Source organism: Podarcis erhardii, assembly GCF_964252035.2.
Source record: "Podarcis erhardii genome assembly, chromosome: 3".
NCBI lineage: Eukaryota > Metazoa > Chordata > Lepidosauria > Squamata > Lacertidae > Podarcis > Podarcis erhardii.
In genome coordinates, this window is record NC_138507.1 from 42,819,343 (window position 1) to 42,831,651 (window position 12,309).

Here is a 12,309-nt window from a genome sequence, read left to right on the forward strand (position 1 = left end):
TTTCCACCCAGCTATGAAGCCACCATCTCTTCCTATTCTTCAGACCTTTTCATGCCCCTGCTTTCATCTTCAACCCTATTCCCATGCCTCGTCCTCTTTTGGGGGGGGCAACCCCTTTTGTACCCCTGTTACATTCCCCCTTTTCCACCCTCCTTTTTTCAACTCTCCTACACAGATCACTGCTATTTCCCTGTCTCCTTTACAGTGGTACCTTGGGTTAAGAACTTAATTCGTTCTGCAGGTCCGTTCTTAACCTGAAGCACCACTTTAGCTAACGGGGCCTCCTGCTGCCACCGTGCCACCAGAGCACGATTTCTGTTCTCATCCTGAAGCAAAGTTATTAACCCGAGGTAATATTTCTGGGTTAGCGGAGTCTGTAACCTGAAGCGTCTGTAATCCGAGGTACCACTGTACTCTCCTCTTCTGCAGCCTCCTGTGTGTGCCTGTGCATGTGCTGATATAGGTTACCGTAAGAAGAGCAAATCTTAAGAGCAAACCTGTCAGCATGTTCAGTTAGAGAAGGTAAAGTTCAGCTGGTGAATGTTGTACATGTATGGGTTTTTGCTCCTTAACAGCACCAATTTTCTAAATTACTACGTGGAATCTGGAACTTCATACTGAAGACAACTGATACCAGAAGTGAAATACATTGTGTGAAAGTACTATGGGATATTTGAGAGCTCTGCTTCAGTTACCTCTGTCACATGAGGCAGATGAGGAATAGAAGAGGGAGAAGTTTAAAACAGCAAAAACAAAAACCCACCCCTTACAGTGTTGCTCCCTTCTTGCTGTACTCAGTGGCAGAAGTTTGAGTAAAGTAGGGGTGGAGTTACACTGAGGGGTGTTCTTTTTTTAAAAAAAAGCAAACCAGTTTTAACATGGAGAAATGAGCAGGGATGGGTACGACACGAAAGTTAACGCAAAAAAGCTGACACAAATCAGCGTTTTCCAACTTCCTTCTCGCTGTACTCTAATATTGTTTCAAACTGCCCCTGCCTGCTCTACTCAAACCTTTGCCATTGTTTAAAATTGCCACTAAGTTTCCCTGCTTTATTCTAACCTCTGCTGTTCTTTAAAACGGTTATTTTACTCTGTGTCCTCTAGTGTTTAAAACCACCATTTCCCCCCTCTTTGTGTTCCTCCCATAGCTACTGCTATGGTGCAACAGTTCCTTTTTGCTCCCTTTCGCTACTCCAACTTCAGGCAAATCCAAGACTGTGATGAAACACAACCAATCCTCCAATGGGGGCTGCGTGATGACAATCTTATTTATTTGCATTTATTTTTGTAGGAAAATAGAAACCTAGTTTTAGGGTGCTTCCAGACAGGTATTTAATGTAGTATTTATTACGTACTGCTTAATAATATTTTTACAAAAATGAAGTGGTTAACATGAGATATAATTAGAAATAACAATGGCGTAAAAAATAATAATACAAGAACGTTCATATGAGCAATTAAGTAGAAACAGAATTAAACTCTTATCTCATAAGTAAAACGGGGCAGTACATGAGGCAAGGACATGCCAGAAGCTTCAGTTGCAAATGCAATGTGTCAGTACAGGGATGGATCTGAGAATGGTAACCGGAGTCTCGCTTACACAGTTAAGGCTAGTAAGTTACTATAACCAGCCAATGGCAGGGTTGCCTTAATAGGTAAGGTCAGGTCTTTGGAGCTTGAAATAAGAGAGTGGGCTTGAATCTTATGATGTCCATGTATAAGTGGAACAGTTATTAGCTCATGACCCTCCAAAATCTGTTTCAGATAGATGGGAGACCAGAGCAGATCTAGAGGACACCTGGGGGAGAAGGGGAAAGCCGGTTACTCTACTTACACAATCTTGGATTTCACCCAATTAAATTATCTTTTTAAACTGAATTATTGTGCGAAAACATTCAAAGTGACTATTGAATTTACTGTTCTTTTCAGCATTCTATATCATAAATAACAATATTTATACATCTTGAGGAAATGTCAGGTTTTGCATCTTAAACTTGGTGAACCTAAATAACTCCCAAGTCTGGAAAACACAGCCTGCTGATTAAAATCCCAAGCTGTCCTAAACTCATTAAAATGCATTTTAATTAACATTGTGTGCCTGTTATTCTTGCTGTTGGCTAGTGGGCAAGATTCTTCCATCTCCTTGGATACCGAAGATAGTGACTTCATCATTGCCCTGAAATAAGGTGGTTCCATTGTGATTCACAGAACTCGACTTTTTGTCTTCACGTTTGGATTCTTGAACTCTCTCGATGTAGCCTCTGAAACAACATTTGATGGAGTACTTGAAAACCAAATAGGTGAGTTCGATTACATTTAAAATGATGCACAAGGAGGACGTCACCACCACAATGTACAAGAAGACTTTTTTCTCTGTGGGCTTGGAGATGTAACAATCGACGGTGTTGGGACATGGACTCATGTCACATTTCACAAGGCGGGGCACGTTGAATCCACCGTACAGCTTGTAAAACAAAAAGAGGAAGCCGAGTTCAAATCCTGTTTTAGAAAGGAGACTAATGAGATAGGTGCATAGCAACCCTCCATCCATGCTTCCTGGGTCCTTATACAACTTCTTTCTGTGTCTCTTTTCCCTGCTTTCTCGATAGGCAACATGGAGAACGACAAGAAGGGATGGGGTGGAGACCATGATCAATTGTAAGGCCCAAAGCCTCACCTGGGAAACTGGGAAAAAGTAGTCAAAGCAGACATTTTCACAGCCAGGCTGCCTAATGTTACACTCAAACTCCTTCTGTTCATCCTTCCAGACTTGTTCTGCAGCCACAACGTAGACAAGGAGGCGGAAGATAAACACAATAGCCAACCAGATTCTGCCGATTCCAGTTGAGTATTTGTTCACCCCGCTTAGGACATCACGGAGGAATGACCAGCTCATTGCTTCCACTTCAGAAAGGGGCAAGGAACTGTAACAAAACAAATACACAAAATGAGAATGCCCTCACTTTATTTTTATTTACACAACACACAGGACATCCAAACTGAATTACATTACTCGTTAGATTGTAAAAGTGATGATCAATCCAATTATACAGTAACTCACGATTATAATTGGTTGTTCAGGGGGACCAAGTGCTGGATTTGAGTTTAAATTCCATCTGTAAACTGGAAATAACAAAACTTTCCTTAACTCCTCTCATTAGCTCCTCCCATTGGTATGTAGATGCCAAGGGTATTCTTAGGTGCTGGGAACAGTTCATTATCACCCCATACATGAATATATATATAACATACATGTAATATATATAACAGGGACGCAGGTGGCACTGTGGGTTAAACCACAGAGCCTAGGACTTGCTGATCAGAAGGTTGGCGGTTCAAATCCCAGCGACGGGGTGAGCTCCCCATTGCTCGGTCCCTGCTCCTGCCAACCTAGCAGTTTGAAAGCACGTCAAAGTGCAAGTAGATAAATAGGTACCGCTCTGGCAGGAAGGTAAACGGCATTTCCGTGCACTGCTTTGGTTCACCAGAAGCGGCTTAGTCATGCTGGCTACATGACCCAGAAGCTGTACCTCAGCTCCCTCAGCCAATAAAGCGAGATGAGTGCCGCAACCCCAGAGTCGGTCACAACTGGACCTAATGGTCAGGGGTCCCTTTACCTTTACTAATATATATATAACATATATATAATGTAATCCTACCAGTTATCACAATGCAGAAACAGTGTGGGGAGCTTTGCCACCATTGCTCTGTCCCAGGTGTGTGGAACCTGTGGCCCTTCAGCCATGGTCAGACTCCATTATCTCATCCCTAACCAATGGTCATGTAGGATGGGCCTGAAGGGATTTGGAGGGGCACAGGTTCCCCAATCCCTGCTCTGCCTCTTGCCAGCCTTGGAGTGCCTGAAGCTACAACTGAAGATGGGAAGTACCGGTAACCATGTCCCAAGGGCCTCCCATGTGATCTGCCTTAAACATGGCTTGGGTGAGGTGGGATGGAGCCACACGGAAGCAACAGCACCAACACTCGGGTAACGTATGAGTTCTTTTTGTCATGCATTATTTTAATGAATAAAACCAAGTTCAGATTTGGGGGTTGTAGCCAATGCTAGTAGTTCCAATGACTTCAGTATCCATTCCTCCCCAGTGCCACCCCCAAAACTGCTCCATATGGTACCCCAACCCTCAAGAGCTGGCTTTGGAGGGTGTGTGGGGTGCTGGAGGAGACAGAAGAGGAATCTGAAACTCTGTGGCATGCATGAAAGTGCATGGCACCATCAGAGCTGTAGCACTGGATAAATCCCTCTTATTATTTTCTCATGTCCATGATTTCTTTGGTCATTCTAGATTTGACTAGTATGGTTACCTAGTTTCCAAACCAGTAGTCTTACTAAACTCCCCATTCCCAGTATTTGCTTAGGCCAAACACACAGTGTAACGGTTGGACTTGTCAAAGGCTTCAGTGGTGTAGAGGTGAGCTCCAGGTCTGAGGGGCCCTACAAGTACTTGCGGGGATAATTATTATAATTATGAAAAGACTGATAGGGATGGTTAAGGTAATAACATATAGTACTTGTAAGCCTCCTTGTACTTCAGTTTACATAATATTTTATACTATTGTGTTCACACTTGGAGATATTTTTGATGAAACGGTATATAAATCTGACTAAGTAAATGAAATAGGAATTTGATAGCATCATTAAGTGTCTACAGAATTGCTTGATGATGACCTATTATTTACTATTCATTAATCATCTACTGCTATCTGCTTTCATATCATTTTCCATGTTTTCTCATAGCAAGAACTCCTTTCCATTATCAGACTTCCCAAAATATGAGCAAGTGAAATGGCTCACAGGTTCTAGCCTACAGCTCCTAGCATTAGCGTGAGGGAACAAATGATCCTCTGGGTCCCTTCCGACTCTACAGCTCTATGATTCTCCCATCCTTGCTGTATAGTCTGCAGAGTAGACCAACTTTCAGTTCCACAGTTTTGCTGAGAGGTGGCACTGTTCTCTCAATTTATCATTAGTGTTACTTTCTCTTGCTGTATCACAATAAAAGGCCCCAGAGCAGCATCTATTCTACTGTAACACCTGTCAAGTCATGTACTGTGGAGTCGAGGCCTTGATTCAGAACAGATTGCTGCAAATAATCAAGGGGAAAGCAGATACAAGGAGAGAGCGCATCATGGCAGAATGCATAAAGCCCATCACACGCGGAGGCCCTTTGCATCAGTGGAGTGGAAACTTTCTAAATCTTATTTATAATCAATTAAACGTAAAGCACAGATGGAGCCTGGGTATATAGCCAGCCAGGCAGATCCAAAGAACTTAATTAAGTCAAGGAACCATTTCTCTTCTAGTTACTCCTTAAGTGGACCTTTAATTATCTGTTGTCATGCCTGCCTGGATAGCTCAGTGGTGCTGATAACGCCAAAGTTACAGGTTTGATCCCTGTGTGGGACAGCTGCCTATTCCTGCATTGAAGGGGGTTGGACTGGATGACTCTCTGGGTCCCTTCAAACTCTACAAACTCTTATGATTTTACACACTCTCTAGGCTGTGGATACTTAAAAAAGAAAAGGAGGGTTCTATGAAAGCAATTGGCCAAGATTCTGACAACGATTCACAGAACATCACATGACTTCTGCCATCTCCTGACTTCTGCCAACTTTAGCTCCCCAGGGTTGTGAAAGCTACTCATAAGGACTGAGGAAGAACCTTTAGATAAGGATACTGGGGGAGATACTAATTCCAATGCACATGCACAGTGAAATTGCTAGGTGTGCCTTCCACTAAGAGAAATGAGCAGGCTGCTGGTGGAAGGCAATAGGGTAGGAGTGGCTAACCTGTGGTCCTGCAGGTGTTGTTGACCTGCAAGTCCCATCAGACCCAGTCAGCATGGGCAAAGGTCATGGATGAAGGATGTTCAGCAACATCTGGAGGGCCAAAGATTAGCCTCCCCTATGGAATACATCCATGAATACAAGTCCCCGCCCCCCATTTTTGAAACAAATCACATGATGGGGGGGGGATTCAATGAAGAAGAGGAGCAGGTCAATGCAGGACTTATTTCAATCAGCTGCAAGGTTTGCACCTTTTTTAAAAAACTACCAGCTTGCATCCAAAGTAGCCTGTTCATGGAAGGCAATATAGGCTGTGTACACGTGACATTTGATTCTAGATTCAATAGCGATTGAGTAGTTCTTTATTCTACACAGTCCATACACAATCTAGATATACTGCATGTTTTTTTGCTCCTGAAAAGTGGGTTCATAGAATCGTAGAACTTGAAGAGACCATGAGGGTCAAGTCCAACCCCCTGCAATGCAGGAATCTTTTGTGCCCAGTGTGGGGCTGGAACCCACAAGCCTGCGATTAAGAGTTACATGCTCTACCTTTGCCAAAAGTTCATTGCAGATTGATTCTGCATTACCCACAGAGTGCGCCCATTTGAAAATGGATGCAGGCAGTCCCTGCAATTGGTGTGCGTGTGTATCCACACCCGTCCAATGTCGTGGTGGGTATGCTGAGATTACAGTCATCATGTGCCTTCTTTATGCATCTGGGGCATGGATAACCTAATCAAGGGGAGGGTTTTTAAATGTGTGGTTCTAGTAGCAGGATCTAGTAGCCTGTTGAGGAGGAGCGTGAACAATTGCAGATTGAGAAAAAAACATTTTTAAAATGCAACGCTACAAACAGGTTAGCGTGTGCACAGCTGTAGACTGCATCACTTCCATGCATACATTTCTGTAGAAGATCATTTCTTTATCGTTGGTTTATTTATTACATTTTTATTATCATGACCTTCCTCCAGAACACATTGGCTACCCTCACCTGGTTTGGCCAGCCAGTCAAAGCCATTCTCAGGGTGTGACCGCTGTCGCATGCTGACAGCTTCTAGGAGCCACAGGTGAGAGCCGAGTGCAAAGTGGGGGTCAAAGGTGGACAAATGACCCCAAGAGGAGCATGACATGTCCCCCATCAGAGGTACTACCCCTCCCCTAACACCCCATACCCCCTTCGGAAGCATACAGTGGCATGAGAACATTGCCATCTTGGCTAGTAGCCATTGACTCCTTAGATCTATGGAACTGTGAATCAAAAACAGCACTGTCCACCAAAATGGGAAAACACTGACAGGTAACATGGAGTTAAACATTAAATATGCCGCTCCCATCATATGAAGAAATGTAAGTAGACATGTCATTTGATGGAGGCTCTGGAGACTGCTTTACTCTTTACAGGTGATCATGTTTGCCACAGGTACGGTTGCAGCACACAACGCAGAGAACACTGGTCACATTCCAGGGGCATGTATCAGACTGGGGCACTCAGTGGGTCTTTTCCTTTCTCAGCACAGCAACATTGCAAGCAAGGGAGTGGCTGCTGCATCTGTGCTTGTCTAGCTTGGCGGTGAAAAGGTGAAGCATGTGTGCCACAGGGATATACAATACCCTCATTAGGGTTAAGGACATAACAGACCAATCCTGTGAGTTGTTGTATGAGCAAAGCAGCTTGTAAGATCAGGTGTTATGACAGAATTCTGCAGATTAGCCTTCCCTTCCTCCTAAAAATTTTAAAACCACTGCCATGTAACATGGAGAGAGATCCAGGAAAAATCAACCCTTTTCTGCCTCCAGCTCTTTGCCCTCCCCCCCCACATGTCCCCTCTGTATGTGATGCCTATATACACCCCACACACCTAAAGCACATTGAAAGGGCATAGCTTTCCCCAAAGAATCCTGGGAAATGTAGTTTAAGGGTGCTTGGAATTGTAGTTATTTGAGGGGTGAACTACAGTTCTCGGGATTCCTTGGGGGGAAGTGATGCGCTTTAAATGTATACACGAGAGAGAACTGAAACATTGAACGCTTTCATATATGTTATTACCTTAACATCAATCTTTTCATAATTATCAGTTGTGAAATTCCATCCTGCTAGTACTTAATGCTAATACTTAGGAGAAGCCACAAGAACCACTTAATAAGGTAGATTCAGTTAGGTAGCCGTGTTGGTCTGACATAGTCAAAAAATTAAATTTTTTAAAAATAAAAAATTGTCCAGGAGCACCTTATAGACCAACTGAGTTTGTTCTGGTATAAGCTTTTGTGTGCATCTGAAAGAAGTGTGCATGCACACTAAAGCTTATACCAGAACAAACTTAGTTGGTCTATTAGGTGCTACTGGAAAATTTATTTTATTTTATTTTTATTTCCACTTAATAAGCTGTTCAGCGCAATGTCTTGTCAGGAACTAATTGTCTTTATATTTTATAATGGCCTTTAATGATCATGTACATAGTGAAGTCCCGTATGCTTTAAGGCAGGCATGTCCAAAGTCCATTTCGGGGGTCTAATCCGGCCCACCAGTTGGTTTAATCTGGCCCCTGTGGCAGTTTATCTCCTGGGGTAAAATCCTAAATTTTCCAACTACAAAATTGGCCCTCACGCATGTTTACTTCATCAAATCTGGCCCTCTTTGAAAAAAGTTTGGGCACCTCTACTTAAGGAAACTATCCCCTTGGGTAGTTCAGTAGGTTCATCATTAAGAGAACTGCAGCAGATGCAGGTTCTCCTACCACAATGCAGGAACAGCTTATCTTTCTACCATGTTCCCTCCTAAATCATTACCAAAGGCACAAAAGCTCTACCCCACATTCCAATGGCCTCCATCCTTCCCGTATCCGGGGGGGGGGGGGCATTTCACACCAGCCTTCAACAGGGGATTCACATCAGACTCTTCATCTTAGACATCCTTTGCCAACCTGCTGCCCTCCAGCGGATTTGGTGCCACAACTTCCAGTGATGGTCAGACACCAGGTTGGTGAAGGCTAATTCTTACCTGTTCCTTCTTGGATCTGCCCTCCTATTGCCTTAGTTTTACATTTGCATCATTTCTCTTTCGCTTCCTTCTCATTCTCCTTGTTAAAAAAAGCTAACATGGTGACCTAAGGCAGGATGTGACCCTAGGTAAGGTTGGTGGTGATGCACTTGTAATTCTAAGTGACATGGCCCCTATTAAATTTGCTCCTGCAATACAGGATTAGCCTTTTTAATTCTCACTTTGTCTCTTTATACTTAAAAAAATGTTTTTATTGAAAGATTTTCATGGATGACAAAGTAGATTTCCTTCACATTCTTGGCTACAACTACTAATTTAATCCTATTTCTCATCATATTTTCTGGTTAGTTATATTGGAAATATTTTTTTTCTTTTGGTAAGAGTTAATAGAGTGTAAAGAGAGTCCCCAGAGTAACTGATAATCAAGTGGTCATCTTTACAAACGCTAACACTTTTTAAACAACCAGCACAGTAAAAAATGGAGAAGGTTTCGGGATCCAAGCTTTAAGTCCCTCGCAACTGACCATTACAGAGCGACAGTTCTTCTTGCTACTTATGATGGCAAAACATCCACCCACTTCCACAGCCAGCTTCCCCCCCCCCCACTCCTATTCCATGAGCATTTGTACATTTCTGAGCAAAACACTTTTGCTTGGCCGTATTCTGTTGCTGCTGATGCTGCACTTAAGATTTTAAAAAGCTGTTATACTCCCATCCTGTTTAAAAAGAACACACATATACACACACTTTATCATAAGTGGAAAACAGACTTACCTTGTAGAGCAGCAGATGGCTGTCAAAAAAAAGCACGCAGCAGGTTTCTGGTACCATTAAAAATTAATCATTTGCTTTCCCAGAAACGGAGTTTTACAGCGTCGAGCGTTGAAAATGGAGTATGATGGTTTCCTAGGCAGTGTAACCTAAACAGGTGTAACCTGATCATTTGTTCAGGCATACTATTCAAATGAGGGTGTCTAGAGGAGTATCAGGGTAAATAGAAACTAAGAACAAATGCTTTAAGCCATATATTGCTGCTGTGCTGTATGTACACACACACATATATACACAGTACATTCAGATTCCCAAGACTGATGTATAATTTGGAAATTCTCATCAGACAGCATGGTATAGTGAATTGTGTATTAGGCCTGGGGCAGGGCAATAGCTCAGGGGTAGAGCATCTCTTTGCATGCACAAGGTACAAGGTTCAACCCTGGCATCTTTAGGTAGGGCTTGGAGTGTATGCTGCCTGAAATCCTGGAGAACCACGGCGAGTCAGCATGGCCAGTGCTGAGCTAGTGGCATGACTTGGTAGAAGGGCAGTCCCCAATGTCCCTGTGTCAGCAAAGAAGCTCACTTGGTGACTTTGGGCTAGGCAGACATTCCTAGCCATTAAGACACTGTGACACAGGAGAAAACTGCTCTGAGTCCATCGGAGGAATGGTGGGATCCCAATACTACTAAGATATACCCCAACCTCTGTTGTTGCTGCCATGCATGTGTCTTGACAGATAGAATGGAGTGTGCCTCCGAAGTCAAACCGTTAGCAACACCAAAGCAGAGCAAATGTTTGGCAGCAGCTTGGCTGCAGGAGTTGCCAGAAGGAGGCACACAGGGCGCCATCCAATTGTCTTAGGGACTGCACTCTGGTTCTGTGTAGGTTTTACTCCTTAGCTTTATCTTCTCCTGAAGATTCCCCAAAAGGCAGCAGAGGTTTAGGATCTGAATTTTTCTTTTCTGTGCTTAAGTTATTGTCATGCCGATCACTGTGGGCTTTCCACACCACCCACCCACCCCAAAAATGTTTGGAAAGTCTGCTTAATCTTTCTAAACCCAAAGCTGTCTAGTGATTGTGATTCACTACCCTAAAATTAGGGGACGCGGGTGGCGCTGTGGGTAAAACCACAGAACCTAGGGCTTGCCGATCGTATGGTTGGCGGTTCGAATCCCCGTGACAGGGTGAGCTCCCATTGCTCGGTCCCTGCTCATGCCAACCTAGCAGTTTGAAAGCACGTCAAAGTACAAGTAGATAAATAGGTACCGCTTTCTAGCGGGAAGGTAAACAGTGTTTCCGTGTGCTGCGCTGGTGCTGGCTCGCCAGAGCAGCTTCGTCACACTGGCCACGTGACCCAGAAGTGTCTCCGGACAGCGCTGACCCCCGGCCTCTTAAGTGAGATGGATGCACAACCCTAGAGTCAGACACGACTGGCCCGTACGGTCAGGGGTACCTTTACCTTTACCTTTACCCTAAAATTACAACAATCACCTTGCTTCAATTTTGTTTCTTGAAATTTGCATCTATGGAAAGCGATTTATAAATGGCAGCAACGCATCCGGCTTCAACTGAAGCTTTCTTTTAATGGGAACTTATTTTCTTCTGAAGTTGACATGTGATTCCAACGATTCCAACGCAGACACCCTCTAGTTCTAATACAATACCTTTCAAAATTGGTGGACCTTGCTTGTGGGAGGGAAACCCATAGATTATGTGCTGTATACAGGACCGTAGCTAGGGGGTGGCGAGGTGGGCCCCCGCCAGGGGCGCAGGCAAGGGGACGTGCAAAATTGGCTAAAAATATGTCCATAAATACATGTATAAATAAAAATATTGCATCATAAGAAAAGGTTTTAAATAGAGGGTGAAGTGAATGGGTAGAGGGGCGTGCTGGAGGAGAGTTGGAAAGAAGAGTTGATTCGTCCGTGGCTAGGGGGCACAATCTGGACGGTTCAGACAAGGGCGCAAGATCACCTAGCTACGGCTCTGGCTGTATGAAGAAGTGTTTTATCTGTCAGTCCTGAATCTTCCAATATCTGGTTTAACTGGATGTTCCCAAGTTCTAATATAATGAGCTCTATCCAGTTTCTCTGCACTCAGCGAGATCTGACTCTGTCTACACATTACTACTTACAGCACAGTTAGGAGGTTTATTTTCACAAATCAGATCAAAACTGGTTTTGGGGAAATTGCACCAAAAAGCAGTATTTCATCAGAAACGGCCAGATAGATACAGGATGCTGATTGTGGCTAATGTCATTCCAAACCAGCAGTGGAAGTGCACTGGGTGCAGAATAAACAAGAATGTGTATACAACCCAATGGAGTTTCTGATGTCTCAAAGCATCACAAGCGCATCATCTACCAAGGGACAAATTCTGTTATGTAGGAATGGCTGCCTGGATTCTTGCTTCAATTTTTAAAACCTCTCTAATTTAATTTCCTATGTTTGGTAGAAATCAGACTCTGCTCTAGGAAAGGTTTTTGGCTGTGGGATGCAGACATTACTTTACAGCATTGTTGAGTATGACTAGACCATATTACAATGAAGGGAACAAAACACTATTTGCCTACCGTGTTCTCTTCCTCTGAGATGATTCATTCTGTATTTTAAGGTGAACAATTGCTTTAATCTTTGCTGACAAAGGGCAAGGTCAAGCAATCTAATCCACCTGCTTCTTACAACAGATGATAAGATGGAAACAGCAGGGCTTTACTTCTGATACAAT

At 43.5% G+C, this 12,309-nt stretch overlaps 1 protein-coding gene across 1 annotated transcript; it reads right to left on the bottom strand.

Annotated features, from left to right (window-relative positions):
* Positions 1 to 106: 106 nt before the first annotated feature.
* Positions 107 to 9,725, bottom strand: GJB7 (gap junction protein beta 7). The gene is made up of 2 exons (XM_081857434.1): positions 9,581 to 9,725; positions 107 to 2,924 (listed from the first exon to the last, which is right to left on the bottom strand). Exon 2 carries the CDS (start codon positions 2,894 to 2,896, stop codon positions 2,102 to 2,104), a length of 795 nt encoding a protein of 264 aa, XP_081713560.1. The 5' UTR covers positions 2,897 to 2,924; positions 9,581 to 9,725; the 3' UTR covers positions 107 to 2,101.
* Positions 9,726 to 12,309: the final 2,584 nt, after the last annotated feature.

Bases quoted from the DNA above. Each gene is read 5' to 3' on its own strand.
- GJB7 (XM_081857434.1), bottom strand. From the start codon at position 2,896: ATGAGCTGGTCATTCCTCCGTGATGTCCTAAGCGGGGTGAACAAATAC.